General features: G+C 43.6%; 2 protein-coding genes across 2 annotated transcripts in view; one reads left to right on the top strand and one right to left on the bottom strand.

The window, feature by feature from the left end:
• Positions 1–12,339, top strand: part of LOC101895336 (monocarboxylate transporter 13) — a 76,877-nt gene that overhangs the window by 21,188 nt on the left and 43,350 nt on the right. The gene's annotated exons all lie outside the window — the stretch shown is intronic.
• On the bottom strand, positions 10,220–11,510 carry LOC131805022 (uncharacterized). Its single transcript, XM_059128250.1, has one exon. It carries the CDS (start codon positions 11,237–11,239, stop codon positions 10,247–10,249), a length of 993 nt encoding a protein of 330 aa, XP_058984233.1. The 5' UTR covers positions 11,240–11,510; the 3' UTR covers positions 10,220–10,246.

Raw genomic sequence — 12,339 nt, 5'->3', positions numbered from 1 at the left:
TGAATTATATTCATCTGCATAAACGAATTTTTGTGTACAAATTGGAATTTACCGGTGGCTACATATATGTGCATGTGTGTGTGCATATGTGTCTAATATGTACATCATTTTTTTATGATGTTATTTATGCAGCCACCGGTAATGTAACAAACAACATTGTTGCGTAAAAACATAGCATCTTTGATGAACATTTCTGGCCCCCGAATGACAAGTGTTTACATTCATTTTTGAAATACAATATTGTTCTTTATATTTTTGGCATATTTTTTATTGGACCGGCAAACACGTAACCCAGTTGGGTATCATAGGCCAGGACATCTCCAATTCCAGCCTCCTTGCACTCGTCTTTCCTTATGGCTGAGTAAACGTCAGCACCCAGTTCCACATCGACGGGATTGTTGCCTCGGGGATCAGGGTCGGCTAGGGCGCAATTTCTGAAACTTCTTGTGGGGTCCTCGAGGATCGGGTCCGAGTAAATGCGCCTGGGCAAATCTTCGATTATCAAGGCATTGACTCTAAGACTCCAGTGGCTGTTTGTGCGGCGGGGCGAAACCGTAAAGGTGGTAAATCGCTGCCCTTTGTAAATCCGCGATTGTAAGTCCAATCTACGGAAAGCCGCATACGATATTTTGGACATCGTCGCTGATTGGCTGATTAATGCCCTTATCATGGTGTACCCCTCTATTTTGTCAGCTTTGATGTGCACCATAGCCGTTGGCACAAATACCAAATCCCACGCAAAGTTTGGTGTTGTTACAACTTCCACGTTTAGAGATACTTCCTCCAGCTGAGACGCCCCGTGTAGCAGCGTATGATGCCGATTGTTGCACCTCCTGCAACCAGTCAACGACGGACAGTCAGGGGCCAAATGACTTCTGGCAAGGCAATTTCTGCAGTACCCCCTACGCTCCACAGTCTCATAGCGCTGGAAGGGGGTCTGGTGGCGAAACCTCTCGCAAGCACTGAGGGCATGGTCCTCCTGACACAACCCACAGGAGTACTGCCAATAGCTGGGTCGTTCTTGGCGTTGGCGGGATCTTGCAGCGGAGCGGCTTCGTTGACGTCTTTCTGGCGATGTGGAACTGGGAAGTCTGCGGTGTCTATGAGCCGGTCTGCTGGGAATGGGTTCGGTTGGGCGTCTGGGTCTGCTAGAACTTCTCGCTGTTGGACGTGCGGATTGGTTGGGACTGCGGCTGCGATCATCTAAACGGCAGTCTTGATTGGGCAAGTAGGCAGCCATATCTGAAAAAAACCAAAGGCGAGTACTATGTTCTTTTTTAAGTAGGATTCCGGCTAGTCAGTCGGAAAACAATTTGACAATTTTTGTGATAGGTCTGCTAATGTTGCCACTTGATGTCCGTAAGTCTACAACCCTCGTATTCTGATCGCTACCGAGATATGTTTTTGCAATTCGACCCAACTTCCATTCATTTGGAGCCAACCTTTCGTCCTTTATGACTACTAAATCTCCTTCTTTGATATTCTCCTTTTCACGATTCCATTTAGTTCTTCTGTGAAGTTCGTGGAGATATTCTAATTTCCACCTATTGCAAAAGTATTGTGAAATAACTTTGAGTCGTTTCCAACGATTTACTAGACTAAGATCTGTGTCGGAAATGTCGGGTTCAGCAGGAGTAAGAATTGATGTTCCAATTAAGAAATGACCAGGAGTTAACGGGGAAAGGTCATTTGGATCATCTCTACCAGGACTTAAGGGTCGCGAATTAAGGCAGGCTTCAATTCTTGCTAAGATAGTTGTAAATTCTTCAAATGTGAAATTCATTTTTGGAATACTTTTTCGCAAATGCATTTTAAACGATTCAACGCCGGCCTCCCACAAACCGCCCATGTGCGGAGCGCCAGGCGGGATAAATTTTTTAGTAAGATTTTGATTGAAATTGTTTTGGATTGTGCTACTTTGAATATTCTTCATGAAAGCTAATCGATCTCGCTTTAATAGATCGACCGCTCCCACAAAATTGGTTCCGTTGTCCGAAAATATACAAGACGGACAACCTCGCCGACTTATGAATCTGGAGAAAGCGGCGAGAAAGGCATAAGTAGATAAATCGCTAGTTGGTTCTAAATGTATAGCCTTGGTGGCGAAGCAGACGAACAGGCAAACATAGCCTTTTGTAATAAAGCAAGCCCTTCCTGAATAACTTTTAATATTAAAGGGTCCTGCAAAATCTACCCCAGTGTTTGTAAAGGGTCGAGACAGAAAAGTACGTTCGGGTGGCAGCGAGGCCATTATTTGAGTTTGGGTTTGTTTCTTGTGAATTAAGCAGATTCGACATTTTCGTATAGTTTGTTTAACCAGAGATTTGAGTCCAAATATCCAGAATTCGGATCTTAGCACTCGGGTCATCAATTGATTACCACCATGTAAAGTGATCTTATGAGTGAATTCGACCAACAATTTGCTAAGGGTAGTTCCGTGTGGTAGTATTATGGGATGTCGTTCGCTATATGTAAACTGGAGATTGAACTAATCTGCCATCAGCTCGAATAATACCCTTTGAGTCGAGAAACGGGTTTAACGTCAATAGAGGGCTAGATGGAGAAATTGGAGACTTTCTCATTAGTGAATTATATTCATCTGCATAAACGAATTTTTGTGTACAAATTGGAATTTACCGGTGGCTACATATATGTGCATGTGTGTGTGCATATGTGTCTAATATGTACATCATTTTTTTATGATGTTATTTATGCAGCCACCGGTAATGTAACAAACAACACTGTTGCGTAAAAACATAGCATCTTTGATGAACATTTCTGGCCCCCGAATGACAAGTGTTTACATTCATTTTTGAAATACAATATTGTTCTTTATATTTTTGGCATATTTTTTATTGGACCGGCAAACACGTAACCCAGTTGGGTATCATAGGCCAGGACATCTCCAATTCCAGCCTCCTTGCACTCGTCTTTCCTTATGGCTGAGTAAACGTCAGCACCCAGTTCCACATCGACGGGATTGTTGCCTCGGGGATCAGGGTCGGCTAGGGCGCAATTTCTGAAACTTCTTGTGGGGTCCTCGAGGATCGGGTCCGAGTAAATGCGCCTGGGCAAATCTTCGATTATCAAGGCATTGACTCTAAGACTCCAGTGGCTGTTTGTGCGGCGGGGCGAAACCGTAAAGGTGGTAAATCGCTGCCCTTTGTAAATCCGCGATTGTAAGCCCAATCTACGGAAAGCCGCATACGATATTTTGGACATCGTCGCTGATTGGCTTATTAATGCCCTTATCATGGTGTACCCCTCTATTTTGTCAGCTTTGATGTGCACCATAGCCTTTGGCACAAATACCAAATCCCACGCAAAGTTTGGTGTTGTTACAACTTCCACGTTTAGAGATACTTCCTCCAGCTGAGACGCCCCGTGTAGCAGCGTATGATGCCGATTGTTGCACCTCCTGCAACCAGTCAACGACGGACAGTCAGGGGCCAAATGACTTCTGGCAAGGCAATTTCTGCAGTACCCCCTACGCTCCACAGTCTCATAGCGCTGGAAGGGGGTCTGGTGGCGAAACCTCTCGCAAGCACTGAGGGCATGGTCCTCCTGACACAACCCACAGGAGTACTGCCAATAGCTGGGTCGTTCTTGGCGTTGGCGGGATCTTGCAGCGGAGCGGCTTCGTTGACGTCTTTCTGGCGATGTGGAACTGGGAAGTCTGCGGTGTCTATGAGCCGGTCTGCTGGGAATGGGTTCGGTTGGGCGTCTGGGTCTGCTAGAACTTCTCGCTGTTGGACGTGCGGATTGGTTGGGACTGCGGCTGCGATCATCTAAACGGCAGTCTTGATTGGGCAAGTAGGCAGCCATATCTGAAAAAAACCAAAGGCGAGTACTATGTTCTTTTTTAAGTAGGATTCCGGCTAGTCAGTCGGAAAACAATTTGACAATTTTTGTGATAGGTCTGCTAATGTTGCCACTTGATGTCCGTAAGTCTACAACCCTCGTATTCTGATCGCTACCGAGATATGTTTTTGCAATTCGACCCAACTTCCATTCATTTGGAGCCAACCTATCGTCCTTTATGACTACTAAATCTCCTTCTTTGATATTCTCCTTTTCACGATTCCATTTAGTTCTTCTGTGAAGTTCGTGGAGATATTCTAATTTCCACCTATTGCAAAAGTATTGTGAAATAACTTTGAGTCGTTTCCAACGATTTACTAGACTAAGATCTGTGTCGGAAATGTCGGGTTCAGCAGGAGTAAGAATTGATGTTCCAATTAAGAAATGACCAGGAGTTAACGGGGAAAGGTCATTTGGATCATCGCTACCAGGACTTAAGGGTCGCGAATTAAGGCAGGCTTCAATTCTTGCTAAGATAGTTGTAAATTCTTCAAATGTGAAATTCATTTTTGGAATACTTTTTCGCAAATGCATTTTAAACGATTTAACGCCGGCCTCCCACAAACCGCCCATGTGCGGAGCGCCAGGCGGGATAAATTTTCAAGTAAGATTTTGATTGAAATTGTTTTGGATTGTGCTACTTTGAATATTCTTCATGAAAGCTAATCGATCTCGCTTTAATAGATCGACCGCTCCCACAAAATTGGTTCCGTTGTCGGAAAATATACAAGACGGACAACCTCGCCGACTTATGAATCTGGAGAAAGCGGCGAGAAAGGCATAAGTAGATAAATCGCTAGTTGGTTCTAAATGTATAGCCTTGGTGGCGAAGCAGACGAACAGGCAAACATAGCCTTTTGTAATAAAGCAAGCCCTTCCTGAATAACTTTTAATATTAAAGGGTCCTGCAAAATCTACCCCAGTGTTTGTAAAGGGTCGAGACAGAAAAGTACGTTCGGGTGGCAGCGAGGCCATTATTTGAGTTTGGGTTTGTTTCTTGTGAATTAAGCAGATTCGACATTTTCGTATAGTTTGTTTAACCAGAGATTTGAGTCCAAATATCCAGAATTCGGATCTTAGCACTCGGGTCATCAATTGATTACCACCATGTAAAGTGATCTTATGAGTGAATTCGACCAACAATTTGCTAAGGGTAGTTCCGTGTGGTAGTATTATGGGATGTCGTTCGCTATATGTAAGGGCTGGAGATTGAACTAATCTGCCATTAGCTCGAATAATACCCTTTGAGTCGAGAAACGGGTTTAACGTCAATAGAGGGCTAGATGGAGAAATTGGAGACTTTCTCATTAGTGAATTATATTCATCTGCATAAACGAATTTTTGTGTACAAATTATGCAAGATCGTTTTCCATCTTGGATTTCGGCTGCGGTAAGATCTATTGATGAGGAGCGAAGATTTTGCCGATTTGCGCCAGTATTTTTCCAAAATCGCAGAGCATAGGCGTATGATCGGTAGACTTTTGCCAATGATGAGAAATTTTTTAATGGATCATCTCTTTCTTGAAATATAGTCAGAACTTTTACAGCTTTAGCCTCTAAATTTGTGTCGTTTGGGATATCTTGCGATGGCCAACGATCTTTTGGCATTTTGAGCCATTGAGGTCCATGCCACCAGAGCTCATGAGTCGTTAGTTCAGTTGGAGAACATCACGACTAGCAATGTCAGCTGAGTTGCTTGCAGAGTCAACATGTTTCCAGTTTTCTTGCCCAACATTATCAGATATTTCCGAGACTCTATTTCCCACAAAGGTGCTCCAGTGACAAGGAGGCTTTTTTAACCAGGCCAAGACGATAGTAGAGTCTGTCCAAAAATGTGTTGAATATTTTGATATTTGTAGACTGTTTGTAATAGATTTTGCTAATTTGGAAAGTAATACTGCCCCACATAATTCGAGCCTTGGTATTGATAGTTTTTTGATTGGTGCTACACGAGTCTTTGCTGCTAATAAAAAGGTGTGTGTGGTATGGTCAGTTTTTTCAATCCGAACATATAGCGTTGCTCCATACGCGCTCTCCGATGCGTCACAAAATCCACGAATCTCAACAGAAGCATCTAGTGTAAACTGTATCCATCTTGGGCGTCTGGGTCTGCTAGAACTTCTCGCTGTTGGACGTGCGGATTGGTTGGGACTGCGGCTGCGATCATCTAAACGGCAGTCTTGATTGGGCAAGTAGGCAGCCATATCTGAAAAAAACCAAAGGCGAGTACTATGTTCTTTTTTAAGTAGGATTCCGGCTAGTCAGTCGGAAAACAATTTGACAATTTTTGTGATAGGTCTGCTAATGTTGCCACTTGATGTCCGTAAGTCTACAACCCTCGTATTCTGATCGCTACCGAGATATGTTTTTGCAATTCGACCCAACTTCCATTCATTTGGAGCCAACCTTTCGTCCTTTATGACTACTAAATCTCCTTCTTTGATATTCTCCTTTTCACGATTCCATTTAGTTCTTCTGTGAAGTTCGTGGAGATATTCTAATTTCCACCTATTGCAAAAGTATTGTGAAATAACTTTGAGTCGTTTCCAACGATTTACTAGACTAAGATCTGTGTCGGAAATGTCGGGTTCAGCAGGAGTAAGAATTGATGTTCCAATTAAGAAATGACCAGGAGTTAACGGGGAAAGGTCATTTGGATCATCGCTACCAGGACTTAAGGGTCGCGAATTAAGGCAGGCTTCAATTCTTGCTAAGATAGTTGTAAATTCTTCAAATGTGAAATTCATTTTTGGAATACTTTTTCGCAAATGCATTTTAAACGATTTAACGCCGGCCTCCCACAAACCGCCCATGTGCGGAGCGCCAGGCGGGATAAATTTTTTAGTAAGATTTTGATTGAAATTGTTTTGGATTGTGCTACTTTGAATATTCTTCATGAAAGCTAATCGATCTCGCTTTAATAGATCGACCGCTCCCACAAAATTGGTTCCGTTGTCGGAAAATATACAAGACGGACAACCTCGCCGACTTATGAATCTGGAGAAAGCGGCGAGAAAGGCATAAGTAGATAAATCGCTAGTTGGTTCTAAATGTATAGCCTTGGTGGCGAAGCAGACGAACAGGCAAACATAGCCTTTTGTAATAAAGCAAGCCCTTCCTGAATAACTTTTAATATTAAAGGGTCCTGCAAAATCTACCCCAGTGTTTGTAAAGGGTCGAGACAGAAAAGTACGTTCGGGTGGCAGCGAGGCCATTATTTGAGTTTGGGTTTGTTTCTTGTGAATTAAGCAGATTCGACATTTTCGTATAGTTTGTTTAACCAGAGATTTGAGTCCAAATATCCAGAATTCGGATCTTAGCACTCGGGTCATCAATTGATTACCACCATGTAAAGTGATCTTATGAGTGAATTCGGCCAACAATTTGCTAAGGGTAGTTCTGTGTGGTAGTATTATGGGATGTCGTTCGCTATATGTAAGGGCTGGAGATTGAACTAATCTGGCATTAGCTCGAATAATACCCTTTGAGTCGAGAAACGGGTTTAACGTCAATAGAGGGCTAGATGGAGAAATTGGAGACTTTCTCATTAGTGAATTATATTCATCTGCATAAACGAATTTTTGTGTACAAATTGGAATTTACCGGTGGCTACATATATGTGCATGTGTGTGTGCATATGTGTCTAATATGTACATCATTTTTTTATGATGTTATTTATGCAGCCACCGGTAATGTAACAAACAACACTGTTGCGTAAAAACATAGCATCTTTGATGAACATTTCTGGCCCCCGAATGACAAGTGTTTACATTCATTTTTGAAATACAATATTGTTCTTTATATTTTTGGCATATTTTTTATTGGACCGGCAAACACGTAACCCAGTTGGGTATCATAGGCCAGGACATCTCCAATTCCAGCCTCCTTGCACTCGTCTTTCCTTATGGCTGAGTAAACGTCAGCACCCAGTTCCACATCGACGGGATTGTTGCCTCGGGGATCAGGGTCGGCTAGGGCGCAATTTCTGAAACTTCTTGTGGGGTCCTCGAGGATCGGGTCCGAGTAAATGCGCCTGGGCAAATCTTCGATTATCAAGGCATTGACTCTAAGACTCCAGTGGCTGTTTGTGCGGCGGGGCGAAACCGTAAAGGTGGTAAATCGCTGCCCTTTGTAAATCCGCGATTGTAAGCCCAATCTACGGAAAGCCGCATACGATATTTTGGACATCGTCGCTGATTGGCTGATTAATGCCCTTATCATGGTGTACCCCTCTATTTTGTCAGCTTTGATGTACACCATAGCCGTTGGCACAAATACCAAATCCCACGCAAAGTTTGGTGTTGTTACAACTTCCATGTTTAGAGATACTTCCTCCAGCTGAGACGCCCCGTGTAGCAGCGTATGATGCCGATTGTTGCACCTCCTGCAACCAGTCAACGACGGACAGTCAGGGGCCAAATGACTTCTGGCAAGGCAATTTCTGCAGTACCCCCTACGCTCCACAGTCTCATAGCGCTGGAAGGGGGTCTGGTGGCGAAACCTTTCGCAAGCACTGAGGGCATGGTCCTCCTGACACAACCCACAGGAGTACTGCCAATAGCTGGGTCGTTCTTGGCGTTGGCGGGATCTTGCAGCGGAGCGGCTTCGTTGACGTCTTTCTGGCGATGTGGAACTGGGAAGTCTGCGGTGTCTATGAGCCGGTCTGCTGGGAATGGGTTCGGTTGGGCGTCTGGGTCTGCTAGAACTTCTCGCTGTTGGACGTGCGGATTGGTTGGGACTGCGGCTGCGATCATCTAAACGGCAGTCTTGATTGGGCAAGTAGGCAGCCATATCTGAAAAAAACCAAAGGCGAGTACTATGTTCTTTTTTAAGTAGGATTCCGGCTAGTCAGTCGGAAAACAATTTGACAATTTTTGTGATAGGTCTGCTAATGTTGCCACTTGATGTCCGTAAGTCTACAACCCTCGTATTCTGATCGCTACCGAGATATGTTTTTGCAATTCGACCCAACTTCCATTCATTTGGAGCCAACCTTTCGTCCTTTATGACTACTAAATCTCCTTCTTTGATATTCTCCTTTTCACGATTCCATTTAGTTCTTCTGTGAAGTTCGTGGAGATATTCTAATTTCCACCTATTGCAAAAGTATTGTGAAATAACTTTGAGTCGTTTCCAACGATTTACTAGACTAAGATCTGTGTCGGAAATGTCGGGTTCAGCAGGAGTAAGAATTGATGTTCCAATTAAGAAATGACCAGGAGTTAACGGGGAAAGGTCATTTGGATCATCGCTACCAGGACTTAAGGGTCGCGAATTAAGGCAGGCTTCAATTCTTGCTAAGATAGTTGTAAATTCTTCAAATGTGAAATTCATTTTTGGAATACTTTTTCGCAAATGCATTTTAAACGATTTAACGCCGGCCTCCCACAAACCGCCCATGTGCGGAGCGCCAGGCGGGATAAATTTTTTAGTAAGATTTTGATTGAAATTGTTTTGGATTGTGCTACTTTGAATATTCTTCATGAAAGCTAATCGATCTCGCTTTAATAGATCGACCGCTCCCACAAAATTGGTTCCGTTGTCGGAAAATATACAAGACGGACAACCTCGCCGACTTATGAATCTGGAGAAAGCGGCGAGAAAGGCATAAGTAGATAAATCGCTAGTTGGTTCTAAATGTATAGCCTTGGTGGCGAAGCAGACGAACAGGCAAACATAGCCTTTTGTAATAAAGCAAGCCCTTCCTGAATAACTTTTAATATTAAAGGGTCCTGCAAAATCTACCCCAGTGTTTGTAAAGGGTCGAGACAGAAAAGTACGTTCGGGTGGCAGCGAGGCCATTATTTGAGTTTGGGTTTGTTTCTTGTGAATTAAGCAGATTCGACATTTTCGTATAGTTTGTTTAACCAGAGATTTGAGTCCAAATATCCAGAATTCGGATCTTAGCACTCGGGTCATCAATTGATTACCACCATGTAAAGTGATCTTATGAGTGAATTCGGCCAACAATTTGCTAAGGGTAGTTCTGTGTGGTAGTATTATGGGATGTCGTTCGCTATATGTAAGGGCTGGAGATTGAACTAATCTGGCATTAGCTCGAATAATACCCTTTGAGTCGAGAAACGGGTTTAACGTCAATAGAGGGCTAGATGGAGAAATTGGAGACTTTCTCATTAGTGAATTATATTCATCTGCATAAACGAATTTTTGTGTACAAATTGGAATTTACCGGTGGCTACATATATGTGCATGTGTGTGTGCATATGTGTCTAATATGTACATCATTTTTTTATGATGTTATTTATGCAGCCACCGGTAATGTAACAAACAACACTGTTGCGTAAAAACATAGCATCTTTGATGAACATTTCTGGCCCCCGAATGACAAGTGTTTACATTCATTTTTGAAATACAATATTGTTCTTTATATTTTTGGCATATTTTTTATTGGACCGGCAAACACGTAACCCAGTTGGGTATCATAGGCCAGGACATCTCCAATTCCAGCCTCCTTGCACTCGTCTTTCCTTATGGCTGAGTAAACGTCAGCACCCAGTTCCACATCGACGGGATTGTTGCCTCGGGGATCAGGGTCGGCTAGGGCGCAATTTCTGAAACTTCTTGTGGGGTCCTCGAGGATCGGGTCCGAGTAAATGCGCCTGGGCAAATCTTCGATTATCAAGGCATTGACTCTAAGACTCCAGTGGCTGTTTGTGCGGCGGGGCGAAACCGTAAAGGTGGTAAATCGCTGCCCTTTGTAAATCCGCGATTGTAAGCCCAATCTACGGAAAGCCGCATACGATATTTTGGACATCGTCGCTGATTGGCTGATTAATGCCCTTATCATGGTGTACCCCTCTATTTTGTCAGCTTTGATGTACACCATAGCCGTTGGCACAAATACCAAATCCCACGCAAAGTTTGGTGTTGTTACAACTTCCATGTTTAGAGATACTTCCTCCAGCTGAGACGCCCCGTGTAGCAGCGTATGATGCCGATTGTTGCACCTCCTGCAACCAGTCAACGACGGACAGTCAGGGGCCAAATGACTTCTGGCAAGGCAATTTCTGCAGTACCCCCTACGCTCCACAGTCTCATAGCGCTGGAAGGGGGTCTGGTGGCGAAACCTTTCGCAAGCACTGAGGGCATGGTCCTCCTGACACAACCCACAGGAGTACTGCCAATAGCTGGGTCGTTCTTGGCGTTGGCGGGATCTTGCAGCGGAGCGGCTTCGTTGACGTCTTTCTGGCGATGTGGAACTGGGAAGTCTGCGGTGTCTATGAGCCGGTCTGCTGGGAATGGGTTCGGTTGGGCGTCTGGGTCTGCTAGAACTTCTCGCTGTTGGACGTGCGGATTGGTTGGGACTGCGGCTGCGATCATCTAAACGGCAGTCTTGATTGGGCAAGTAGGCAGCCATATCTGAAAAAAACCAAAGGCGAGTACTATGTTCTTTTTTAAGTAGGATTCCGGCTAGTCAGTCGGAAAACAATTTGACAATTTATGTGATAGGTCTGCTAATGTTGCCACTTGATGTCCGTAAGTCTACAACCCTCGTATTCTGATCGCTACCGAGATATGTTTTTGCAATTCGACCCAACTTCCATTCATTTGGAGCCAACCTATCGTCCTTTATGACTACTAAATCTCCTTCTTTGATATTCTCCTTTTCACGATTCCATTTAGTTCTTCTGTGAAGTTCGTGGAGATATTCTAATTTCCACCTATTGAAAAAGTATTGTGAAATAACTTTGAGTCGTTTCCAACGATTTACTAGACTAAGATCTGTGTCGGAAATGTCGGGTTCAGCAGGAGTAAGAATTGATGTTCCAATTAAGAAATGACCAGGAGTTAACGGGGAAAGGTCATTTGGATCATCGCTACCAGGACTTAAGGGTCGCGAATTAAGGCAGGCTTCAATTCTTGCTAAGATAGTTGTAAATTCTTCAAATGTGAAATTCATTTTTGGAATACTTTTTCGCAAATGCATTTTAAACGATTTAACGCCGGCCTCCCACAAACCGCCCATGTGCGGAGCGCCAGGCGGGATAAATTTTCAAGTAAGATTTTGATTGAAATTGTTTTGGATTGTGCTACTTTGAATATTCTTCATGAAAGCTAATCGATCTCGCTTTAATAGATCGACCGCTCCCACAAAATTGGTTCCGTTGTCGGAAAATATACAAGACGGACAACCTCGCCGACTTATGAATCTGGAGAAAGCGGCGAGAAAGGCATAAGTAGATAAATCGCTAGTTGGTTCTAAATGTATAGCCTTGGTGGCGAAGCAGACGAACAGGCAAACATAGCCTTTTGTAATAAAGCAAGCCCTTCCTGAATAACTTTTAATATTAAAGGGTCCTGCAAAATCTACCCCAGTGTTTGTAAAGGGTCGAGACAGAAAAGTACGTTCGGGTGGCAGCGAGGCCATTATTTGAGTTTGGGTTTGTTTCTTGTGAATTAAGCAGATTCGACATTTTCGTATAGTTTGTTTAACCAGAGATTTGAGTCCAAATATCC

This window comes from Musca domestica, unplaced genomic scaffold (genome assembly GCF_030504385.1).
Source record: "Musca domestica strain aabys unplaced genomic scaffold, Musca_domestica.polishedcontigs.V.1.1 5, whole genome shotgun sequence".
In the NCBI taxonomy this organism is placed as follows: Eukaryota; Metazoa; Arthropoda; class Insecta; order Diptera; family Muscidae; genus Musca; species Musca domestica.
This window is presented reverse-complemented; position numbering and strand designations above follow the sequence as displayed.

Coding starts and splice junctions, on each gene's coding strand:
- LOC131805022 (XM_059128250.1), bottom strand. CDS start 11,239: ATGGCTGCCTACTTGCCCAATCAAGACTGCCGTTTAGATGATCGCAGC.